The 11881-nt window shown below is 45.3% G+C and overlaps 1 protein-coding gene across 2 annotated transcripts; it reads left to right on the forward strand.

The window, feature by feature from the left end:
• The first annotated feature begins 1843 nt into the window (after positions 1–1843).
• cebpg (CCAAT enhancer binding protein gamma) lies at positions 1844–6492 on the forward strand. Of its 2 annotated transcripts, none has more exons than XM_046033178.1 (2): positions 1844–2001; positions 3777–6492. In XM_046033178.1, exon 2 carries the CDS (start codon positions 3863–3865, stop codon positions 4331–4333), a length of 471 nt encoding a protein of 156 aa, XP_045889134.1. In that variant the 5' UTR covers positions 1844–2001; positions 3777–3862; the 3' UTR covers positions 4334–6492. The 2 variants fall into 2 exon arrangements, with proteins under 2 accessions (XP_045889134.1, XP_045889135.1); XM_046033179.1 differs by lacking the exon at positions 1844–2001 and adding an exon at positions 2652–2902.
• Positions 6493–11881: the final 5389 nt, after the last annotated feature.

Below are 11881 nucleotides of genomic sequence, written 5' to 3' on the forward strand. Positions count from 1 at the left end.
CACTCTACCTTTCTGGGTGTCTTTCCCCTGTGTATCCCCTCCCAGCTCGTCAGCCCATGTGTATATATGCTTCCTTCTTTCCTTAGGCTGCCCCCGGTCATTGTGGCCTGTATTGTTCTGTCATGTCGTGTGCAAAGCCTCTGTCTGCCTGTGCCTATTGGTTTTCTGTGGAATTACTCTGTTCCTTTTGGATTATTTTGTTATGCTGGATTCATCGGACGCAGCCGCTAGTAAGTGTGCTCGCTTTATGTTAAATAAACCTTTTGAACCGTACCTGCTCTGCTCAGTGTCCTGCATATGGGTCCACCAACCTTCAACCACCACATCGTGACAGGTGGGGACGGGAGATCGTGTCTCTGGAACAGCCTTCTGGTTTTCGATCCGGCCTTTGCGTCACTCTTCCTCTTAGCGGGTATTTGAAAAATATATAATCTTCTTATAAAATCAATGTTACCAGTTGCATTCAGTTTCTGTGGGCATATTTTAACACTGCAAAGTTAAAGTTTGCCATTCATCCAGATTCAAAGTGTCCACAGGGATGAGATGTCACAGTGCCAAAAACAAGATTGCATTAAAGAACTAACAAGACAAGATACAGCACAGTAACACCAGAGGAGACAGAAGAGAAGATCTCTACCTGAGTGAACACTGATTGGCTGGAGCACCAGAAACTGCCTTTATTGTAGTTGTGCCTTTTTGCTACTGATGTCATTTCACTCGTTATTGTTGTGCTGTTGACTTTGTGCAGCACCGTGGTCCCGGAGAGCAGCTACTTCAGCAACGTGGTGATTTAGCACATTTGCTGTCACCTGTAAAACTATGTCTTTTTAGAAAAAAAAAAATTTCACCTTGATGTAATGCCTCACCTGAAGGGTGGAGTCAGCTAAATGGGGCCAAATACGATTGGAGCGCTTCAAAGTTTTACAGCCAAACACAATTACTGACCCTGCATTGCTGCTACAACATTAGCTGACATGAAACAACAGTTTTGATTTGGTCTGATGTTTCTCTGGTGGGTGGGGCTGAGGGTCACTGAGCTCAATTAAGGTGAATTAAATTTCACTTATCGCTATGATAAAGCTATTACAGGGAAGCTCACCGACAAAGTTTAAATGTTTATGAAAGACGTTTTGACGACTCTTTCAAATAAAGTTGAAATTCGTAAAGAGACTTTAAATCTTTGTGAAAATTGTCATTTCAGGTACTTTTATAGCTAAAGCAGTGAGTTAAAATGGGCCACATGCACACTTTAACACAGAGGTTACACAGAAAGTGAGGCTGCAAAACAGGTTCACAGGTCTGTACATATATATCCATACAATGTACAGTGTTGTTGCTGCTGCACCAAACACACTGTAATGTCAGTTTACTGCTGAAATTAAAATGATTTCAGCTAAAAGGACTGAACATGTTCTCTCTTTTCAAGAGATGTTAATTTAACATATTTTAGAGACCGATGCCAATTTATAAAAAGATATCATTAGCTCTCACACATCTTATAAGTCATTTATTAAAAAGTGGATCATTTTCTAAATGTTAATGAGCTGTTTATATCTAAAATATTTTAAGGCTGTACAAAGGTGGTTATTCTATAATTGATAGTAGTGTCGGTATTTCGGGTATTATTAGTTTCACTGTGACTGAATTTCATCATCCGCAGATGAAGTCATGCTTCATCAGCCTCATATTACATAAACAAATCAACAGAAAACAGCTCGCTCCTATTGGTCGAATGAGATGTCAATCACAGAGTGCATTGCATCACTTTGCCGCACACTCGCCTGTCATTGGCTACTCTCTCGCTCCGCTGCCTCCCACTCGAATCTGATTGGCTGACGCCTGACATTGCCGTACATGGTAAAAGAGATTTCGCAATCGGCTCTCTTCCATGTTCTAAACAAAAACAGTCGGAGCTCAAACACAGACGGAATTAAACTCCAACTTTCTGCGTTAACTTTCTCCACTTTGACGGATGGTCGACTCCACCGCCGCCCCGTGAAGGTAAACTGTGTTTTTAAACTGTTTGTGTGTCGGAAAGCGGAGCGAGCTAACAGAGAGCTAACGGCTCGTTAGCACCAGGAGCTAACTAGCTGGCTAGCTGCCCGGCTAAACGTCAGCGCTCGGGCTCGTCAGAACAAAGTGAACATGTAGGTCTGCTTGTGTTTACGGTTACATTTGCGTTCGGAGTGTGAGCCGCTTCTTGGTGGGTCACACGGCGGTGAATCATCCGTTTTCCGCTTCAGGTGAAGTAAAAGTTGTGAAAGTGCCCTGAAATTCTAAACTGATGGACTAGAAGCGGGTTCGGGTCCGGTTGTGGTCGGGTTCGTTGGTGTTTTTTGTTCTTGTCGGACCTGATTTAAGTCCCATGAAACAGTGAGGTCCCTGCTCAGCCCCACATGACTCCGGAGTTCCCCTCTCTGGGCACAAAGAGAGGCGGCGATGATGCAACAGCAGGCAACAACAACAGCCGGAGCTCCGCCGTGTTTCACCCGGAGCGCTTTCCCCTGCGCACAGCTGACTGGCTGCATGGCAACGCGCCGGCCAATCACAGCAGCGCCGCTAATTGGCTGCACGGAATAATAATCCGAGCAATTAACGCGTCAGATCGTCCAGAGGAGGAGGAGGAGGAGGAGGAGGAGAGGGGGTGCCTCCTGATGGATCCGGTTCGGCTCCTCCACAGAACAAACAGCAGGCTCCTTCCTGGAGCTGCTGCGATTTTTAGCTCATTAATCAATTAGTTTATCTTGAGCAAAAATGTCCGCAACTAAGGATTATTTTCAAAATTAATTAATTAGTTGTTTGTTTCAGATGCCCAGAGGGCGTCCTCACATGTCTTGTTTCATCCGAGACCCAAAGATCTTTACTGTCACAGAGGACAAGCGAAACGAGGAAATATTCACATGTAAGGAGCTGGGATCACTTTTACTTTATAAAATGACTCAAATCGATGATGAAAAGAGCTGCTGCTTCATTTAATACCCGACAACTAATCGCTTAATGGTCGCAGCTCTGCTTTCTCGTGAGGATTTGATTCTTCCTTCATCTGAAATGACGATGATATTCATTATTCTAGTACTCAGACGATTAAAGCTGCAACAATTAGTTGATTGATCAATTAGTTGTCAACTATTAAATGAAGCAGCAGCTATTTTGATAATCGATTTGAGTCATTTTGTACAGAAAAACTGATCCCAGCTTCTTAAATGTGAATATGTCCTGGTGCAGAAGGCTTCGTCAATCGGCCCAAGCCTTGTCCACGGTGCCAAAACCAGGAGGAAGAACGAGAACATTTTTTTTAGTTTATTTGTTTTGATGAAATAAACAAAGAGAATTTTAAGGCAAACATATGTGATTTTGATTTTAAGGAAAATATCACTCGACTCGACGTCTGCAGATCCTCCAGACTAAATTAACGCTGTCTGCTCTTTTAGAACATTTATTTTCCTCTTGTTCAGGAAAACGTAAGGTCCAGAGTCTTCAGAAGTCTCGTTTTGTCCGACCAACACGTATTCAGTTTACACTGATGTGAAACAGCAGAAACGATCAGTCTGTTCGTTGATTCGTCTGTTGAGTCATTTTAAAGCAGAAATTCAAAGTAAAAATGTGTTTTCAGGTGGGAATAATTAGAAAGAAGGTGAATGTGGGTGTTTTTTTTTTTGCTGCTCCTACGTCTCATGGATCAAACAGTGTTCAGCAGACTGATCGGTGATGAGAGGAACTGTTAAGCGGTCGCCTGAGAGTTTCTGTTCTGATGTTAACGTTGTCGTCCTCTCCAGGCGCCACTGAGGTGAAGAATCTGTCCCCGTTTCATCTGCACACCTGAGGAGACTCAGAGACCAGCACCTGCAGGCAACACCTCCAAATGAGCCGGCCGTCGCAGCCGAAACTAACCACAGCTGAGCACAACGGCGTGAGCGTCATCCAGAGTCAGGCCCACGCCAACGTCACCGCGTCCTCCTCATCCCTGCAGCAGGTCCCCCAGCTCGTCCCCGCTAACCCTTCGGCCGGAGGCGGCAAGGCCCTCCCCCCGAGCAAGATGAAGAAGCCCCACGCGGACAAGGACAGCGACGAGTACCGCCAGCGGCGCGAACGCAACAACCTGGCGGTGAAGAAGAGCCGCATGCGCAGCAAGCAGAAGGCGATGGACACGCAGCAGCGCGTCAACGAGCTGAAGGAGGAGAACGAGCGGCTGGAGGCCAAGATCAAGCTGCTGAGCAAAGAGCTGAGCGTGCTCAAAGACCTCTTCCTGGAGCACGCCCACAACCTGGCCGACAACGTCCAGCCGCCCGCCGGCGCAGACGGCTCCAGCCCCGCCCCCACCAATGGGCAGTGAGGGGGGCGGGGCCACAGGGATGTTTGATTTCAGGGGCATTCGCCTGCTGCAGCTTTTCTGGAAACTTCTGTCACTCTTCACTTTGGAAACACGGCCTCACGTCTTCTTCACTGCTTCTCTTTGGTTTCTCCTCTTTAATCTGTTAGTCAAGCAGTTAATAAAGTTTCCTGTGATTTTATTATTATTTTATTGAATTCAGTCAGTTTGACTATAAAGGCTTTTAAAGTAAAACAGTTCTAACTTCTAACATTCAGTTCTGGGACTTGATGTGATCCAACAGACCGGACTGTCATCATGTGATCGCTCACATCTTATTGATTGGTTGTTTGGAGGAATGCGAGGACGTGTGAGCTCCTACAAACTGAGAGGTCGTCCAGAAGGATTCACGCTGAGTGGATCAGAGAAACTGGAGCCGCAGACGTCTGTAGGGCCCGAAACACTTCCTGTGGGCTCATTTAAGACAGACCCGGACTAAGCAGCTGCAGCGATGCAGGACGATGATGTAAATTCTTAAATTCCCTTTTTCAGGATGTTTTTTTTCTTCTGTGGTTTTGAAAAGCGTCTCGTTAAGAAAACCTGGTGAGAGTTTTTAAGCTTGTTCGTACGACTTTCACTACATGTTGGTGTTTCATGGACGCTCCTGTTCCTCAGCCCGGGTCTGACTCGCACCCCGGACCCTGTCTCAGTGAGACCCGGGCTGGGAACAGGACTGTCATTCACTCAGTCCACGTCCACACTTTAATGTTGGTCTCCTGCAGAGAGGAGGGGGCGGGGCTTAATGTGACTACCTGGGTCTCCCGGTCATATCTGTGGCTGACGTGTCTGTGTGTGTAAATATGTTCACAGAATACAACTTAAAGATGTTTTATTATTATTATTAGAGCTTTAAATGTGTCTTCAATTCACTTTCATGTTTGAATTCAACATGTGTCTGATGTCATGATTTCCAGGTGAATCAATTCTTCATCTTTGATTGGTGATAAATCGTCTGGTTATTGATGACGTCTGTTCGGAGGAACCGACCACAGATATGATGTCAGACCGGGTTTGTGTTTTAAAAGAGATGTGCTGGAGTAACCTCTGAATCTGACCCCGCCCAGCCCTCCACCTGGCGGGGCGTCACGGTCCAGACAGGCGTGTGTTTGTGGTGCTGGGCGGACCCAGACGCCTCGGAGGCATCGGGCGCTTCAGGCGAGCCGAGGCTTGAATTAAATCCAATCTTAAACCGGGTCCGGCCGTTAGCGCCCGCTAATGAGGTTGGAACAGATCGGGACAGGCCCCCCTACCTGCCAGCACGCCACTGAGGGGGGGGGGCGTGTCTTCATCATGTTGTTGTCAGACTTTATAATTATGTGAGCTTAGTGCGGGCGTGGAGTGTTTTCCACAGGATTTGTCTGTCAGGAGTTTCACCTCCCTGCAGGAATGTTGTCTGTCTGAGTCCTGCTGCTCCCGAGCCCCTCAGCGTCCCCTCAGCGTCCCCTCAGCTCCTATCAGGTGGGCACTTTGTAAACCAACGCTGATCGATTTGTTTTGAACTCCGTTAAGTTCTTTTTCTGCCAGTCTGCAGTCACATACACGTGAAAACTGAGTTAACAGCATATAGAGCAGGTTCATGTGTCTGTCTCTCAACACTACAATACCCATGAGCCTTGGCTGCTGTTGCTATGGTGAGGAAGCCGGTCAGACGGCGCTGCATTTACTGACTTCATCCAGAGCGTGACCTGATTTAAACTGCGGCTCTCTGTTAGCTGAATGTCGAGCTGTGTGATGTTTGTCAGTGAAGTGCACCCTGGGAGTCGTAGTTCACTTTGCTTCTGTTGTGCAGGGTCCCTGTTGCTCTGTGTTTACAGACAAGCATCGGCTCCGATCATGTTTGCTTCGTTAGCGCAGGTTGAACCTGTGACGGGAACGTTGAGGGAACGTTCGCCGCAGTGGGCGCGGCCTGCGTCTTTTTCACTTTTCTATCGTTTGTTTTTCTACACTTTGATTCCAAAAAGCAGCATGTTTGTAGAGAACTCTTTGCATGGGGGGGGTGTCTGTTTCTGTGTTCTGCTTCGGTCTGAATGTTGCTGGGCAGCATTTCTGTCGTCACTCAGCTTTTTTATATCAGAGAAATCTGGGCTAACGTGCATTGTAAATTAAAATTGAGTATAAAAGTTCAACCGTGTCTGTTTTTGTTTTTTTAATTCCAAATGATTTCTGTTAATGTGTCTAAAAAACAAAAAGCGGTACCAATCCCACTTACATTAATATCTCTATTTTTGAGAATAACAACCATAAACTCAGCTGTTCTTTTGTTCCTGAGGCTTCTTAAATCTCATGTTTTGCTCTTCAGGATCAATAATCCATCTTACTGTTCAAAGCAACATTGGATTAGATCAACCTGATCCAGACACAGACCTTCAAAGATCACCGAATCCAGATTAGCAGCGCTCTAAATGGGACTACAGATCCCAGGCTGTTCGCTGTATAAAGAACAACAGCGAGATCAGCCGGCGTTAGTCAGAAATCAGCAGAATAAAACAACACAAACACTAATATTTTTAATAACAGTCAGACCTCCATCGTCTGACCACAACAAATAAACAAAAACATGTACAACAAGTACAGTGTGGATATTTTAAACACGTTTTAAATCCTAAAAAGGCAAAACGTCCAACAGTTAACAAAATAAAGAGCGTTCTTCATTAGTGAGCCAGCTTTCAGAAGGCCGTCTCATGCAGTGAGGGATGCAACTGTTCCTCTGTGTCATTATAATTAATGTACGGTGAAAAGTGACAGAATTAAATACATTATGTTTGGGGGATTATTAAATTTTTTACAGTTCTGAAAGGGTTAAAAGGTGAAGTCAACTTTATCACTGTGAAGTTTAAAGAAAATCAAGTGCTGAATATAAATAAATGTTTATATAAAGGCTCCTGCATGATACAGCTGTTGTATTATTTGACCAATTTTAAAGTTTCAGTACATTTTGTTTCTAAAATCCAGCCTGAATCCGGACTTGTGTTGGGATCAGGATAATTCTGATGTTTTGGATCGCAGGTTTCCCAACCGAACTAAAAGGTTCAGACTGATCCAGATCAAAACCAGGACTGGATTAGTTGATCTGATCTGATGTCAGAATCCTTTTTATTCCTCTGAACAACTCATTTTCAAGATTGATCCAATCCGCTCAGATTGTGAACACCTGGGCTCAGGTGATGACGCGAGGCAGCCGCCTGCTGTCTGAGAGGAAGGAAGATGAGAGAGAGGAGAGGAGAGGTGGTCGTCACGGTAACAGCTGCAGGTGAGTCTGTCTGCAGGTCGAACTGAAGTCACCGGTGAACAAACGGAGAGCAGCCGGACGGTAAACACAGAGCCACGCTACAGCAAACAGCAGCCGGCGCTCCGCTGCAGGCAGCAGCCAATCAGAGGCCGGTATTCAGGTCACTGAGGTTCACACTGGCCCTCAACCAGTTTTATTTAGGGAGTTGATTAAATGTAAACAGTGTTGGTTACGTTTATTACAGAATAAATGTAATCTGTTACAGATACTGGGACAGACTGTAATTAAATTACAGTTATGAAAATGGCGACGACCACGTTGGGAGTTTTCCCGTAAAAGCTCGGCTATATGTTGAATAATATTCATGATGTTGCTTTTTGGGTTTTTCATGTGTCTTCCTTTGCCGTTTCCAGCCACAGCTGTCTAGTAAAGTTTGATGCTGTCAGTGTTGCCAACTCCTCAGCAAGGAACGTAGCTATTGGCTGTCCTTAAAGTTGCTTTGTGATGTCATCACCAGGGACAAAAGTTAGTAAAAAGCAACCTAAATATGTTTAGAACTTCAACCATGTAGTTCAAAACATATTTGCACAAGCACGGTTCCTTTGCAGACTCTGGATGCGGAGGGGTGAACTTCTCCAGATCGGACTGCAGCTGGACTGGGCCGCCTGTGAGTGCTTTGCGACGGGCGAGGAACCCGCTGCTCGTTGGGAAGATATAAGAACAAAACGTATCCAAACGAGGCGAAAGTCAAGGGCAGCTGGACCTGGTTGAAGATTCAGAACTGAAGAAGGCTCTTGGATGAGGGACGAAACGTCTTCTAACCGAACCTTCAAGTGGCAAGAAACCATCGACCCTTCACAGACAAGAGTCCCCAAAAGTCTCCAATAACACCAGAAAGAGTCGCTAGACTTGTCGCTATTCGTTTTTTTGAAAAAGAGTCACTAGAGGGGTCTGAAAACTCGCTAAATATAGCAACAAAGTCGCTAAGGTGGCAACACTGAATGCTGTTCTGATGCTTCTGATTGGTTCTCATGTTTGGATTTGCGTCGCCGTCCGTCTGCCAGTTAAAGAGCCTCTCAAACTGTCTTTAGAAAATGGTTCACTGTTTAAAAGATTCAGTAGACATTTAAAAACTAATTAAGCGTAATAAGTTACATTACTTTGATAAAGTAATTGAAATAGTTTTAAATAGTGGAACTTGTAATCGGTGACCTATTACATTTCCAAAGTAACCTTCCTGACTCTGAATGTGAATGTGGTGAATATAAGAAGGAGGATCTCTGTCCTCCTCTTTGGTCCAGACGGAAACATCTCAGCAGCTGTTGGATGGATTGTGATGAAATGTGGTTCAGGCCTTCACGTTCCCCTCAGGATGAACTGTACGGGCCCGTGTCCACCAAAGCGTTTTTTACTGAGGCCGGCATCTTATTTTCAGTTCATTGTAATTGCGCCGCGTTTTTACAACCTGGTAAAAACGGCAGCAGCGTGACGAGACGCTCTAGCGTTTTTTTCCGGTCGCCGAGAGTTGAAAAATGTTCAGCTTTGGGAAAAACGCAGCGCTCATCACTGTTACTTTTTACCCAGTCGTCCAATCACAGCGCAGGAGGGGCGGGACAAACACCACACCGAGCCATTTCAGTCTTGAACGATACGATGTGCCTACTCGCCGAGGTGTTTCCTCGCACGCAAAATCCCATGGACATACCTCTTTGGTATGTAGCCCCTGGTCTTTGCGTTTGCTTTTGTTCTGTTTTCCCAGTGTTTCCTGTTTTTCTAATATTTTTTATTTCTCTCATGTTTTAAACAGAAACAAATCTAAATCATTGCTCTGCAAATATTTCAGTGAACAGTCATCTCCATGTGAAGTGTGTGTGCGACAGACTGATAAGGCCTCTTGATTGATAAGCGGTTATCAGACTAAGCCAGCTGAATGTGCAGCTCGAGCGGCCTTGAAAACCAAACAGCGAGAGACGGACGTAATGATGGTGAATGATTGACACGATGACATCATGATCACCTGAGCTCACTAACCACCCGAGGTTTTTTTTGTGCCATTCATCATGTGTTACATCCAAAGGTCAGAAGGCAGAGCGAGCATGTCAGCTCACAGTGTGAAAGGTTTCCTGGCGAGCAGACAAACGTCTCCGCCTCACACAGAACGCTGGCTGCCCACGCAGAACCTGTCCTCCCACCTCCTCCTCCCATTGTTCCCATAATTACCAGCACTGTCAGAGCCGTCACGTCAGCGTCTAAAAATAAACCGGCTCAGTGTGTGCGTGGAGGCGGCCGTTCTCATCAGTCAGCTGAAAACTGGAACATCAGCTCTGTTTTCACTGCAGCTCAGAGGTTCACTGGCTGAGACTAAACCTGAACACTGAAACTTCAGCTGCATCTACAAAAACAAAGTCACCGTCTGCCTAAAGCCCAGTTCAGACCAAAGATTCACAACGTGGAGGCGAAACCGCTTTAGAGGGTTGCAGCAGTGTAAAGGGTCCCGTCTCTGCTCGGCTCGAGCCGTCGTACAACCTGTTCTCACTTCCATGTCATCACATATGGATGCTAGGTCAAGACCCCTTTAGCATCATTGTTGAAAGCTAAAAGTAGGCCTCTTATGAAGAACAGAAAGGTCCGAGTAAGGAGGTGTGCGTGTCAGACGCTGGAGGCCGGTGTTCGTTTCCTGTGTAAAGCAAAAAGTCAACATTGATGGTTTTTAGTGGTGTTACATAAGTTCTGTAAGTTGCAGGGAGAGGAAGTGACTCTGCAGGATTGTTGATGTTTGAACTCAACAGACAAACAAATAACCCCTCCCTTCAGGGCTCCCTCAGAAGCTCCGCCCCCAAAATTTCAAATCTCGGAGGTCTCTCCAGTATTGAAACACCTTCGCCTGGTCATTTATCTTTATTCTCGGTAAACTCTTCAGACCTTTCACTGTTTGTCTGTTTCTCAGCTATCTCTCCTTCTGCCGGTGTATAGAACTCTCACCGCCACTGCGAGCACTAACACCACCTGATGCTGATTGGCTGTTGTGGGGAAGGTTAACGCCACTTTCTTTGTTTTTTTTTGCATAAACAAAACTGCACACACAAAACGGAAAGCTGGTAAACTCTGAGGAAATGTTCCCTGAATTTAACAAAAAGTATGTTGGATTACAATCACTCACTCTCCTTTAAACTTTAAAGTCTAACAGGATGTTGCATATACAATCTTGATGTGTGTGAAGGTTCATCAGGTCATCCAGGTCACAGTTGTCACTTCCCGGCTGTGGCTGAGGAGATTAATTAACAATTAACAGGCGGATTGCCTGTTAATTGACAGAGCGGCGGTTCAATCCCCAGCTCCTCCAGACTGCAGGCTAATACTGAACCCTGGATTGGCCCTAGTGGCTGTTCCACCAGTGAATGCGATGTATTGTAAAAGCGCTTTGAGTGGTCGCAAAGACTAGAAACAACCTATACAGAGCATTTACATTTAGTTATCCAAGGAAAGTTAAAGTCAAGGGCAACTGGACTCCGTTGAAGACACTCGAAGACGTTTCGTCTCTCATCCAAAGGGACTTCTTCAGTTCTGACTGACAGTCAGGGGGACTCAACGTCTTCAAGGACTAAACGTCAATGTCTAAAAGAGACACCAAGCGTCCACATGTGATGAGCTGGGATGAGAATGTAAACTGGCAGTTTCTGGTCTCGCCGTGACTCTTTGGTCTGAACCGGCTTCAGTCTTCACTGAAGCGCTCTGATGTGTAAATATACAAACAGACACATTCAACATGTCTGCTGCATCATTTTCTAATCCTCTTGTTCTGCTTTGATAACCGAGCTCCCTGTTTTGTTACATCACTCCAATCGCGTTGGCTGAAGCACGCAGTCAGAATGTGAGAAACAAAACTAGGAGCTCTTTTGACCCTCTTCCTACCATCTTAGTAAAAGCCTGCTTACCCTCTCTCTCTTCCCAAATAACTACCATTATACATTCTTCTCTCACCTCTGGTATTGTTCCCTCGTCTCTCTATCAGCTGCAATAACTCCTATACTTAAGAAACCTGGTGCAGACCCCAACAATTTCAACAGCTTCCGTCCTATTTCTAACCTACCTTTTCTTTCTAAAATTTAAAAACAATTTTAAAAAACTGTTAAAAAAACAGTTGCATATCAGGTCCATGCACACATGTCTGACAATAACCTCTATGAACAATTCCAATCTGGTTTCTGACCCTGCCATAGCACAGAAACAGCTCTGGTAAAAATCACCAATGATCTTCTCGTGGTAGCTGATTCCAAACTACT

The sequence above is a fragment of the Micropterus dolomieu genome, linkage group LG20 (assembly GCF_021292245.1).
Source record: "Micropterus dolomieu isolate WLL.071019.BEF.003 ecotype Adirondacks linkage group LG20, ASM2129224v1, whole genome shotgun sequence".
Classification (NCBI taxonomy): domain Eukaryota; kingdom Metazoa; phylum Chordata; class Actinopteri; order Centrarchiformes; family Centrarchidae; genus Micropterus; species Micropterus dolomieu.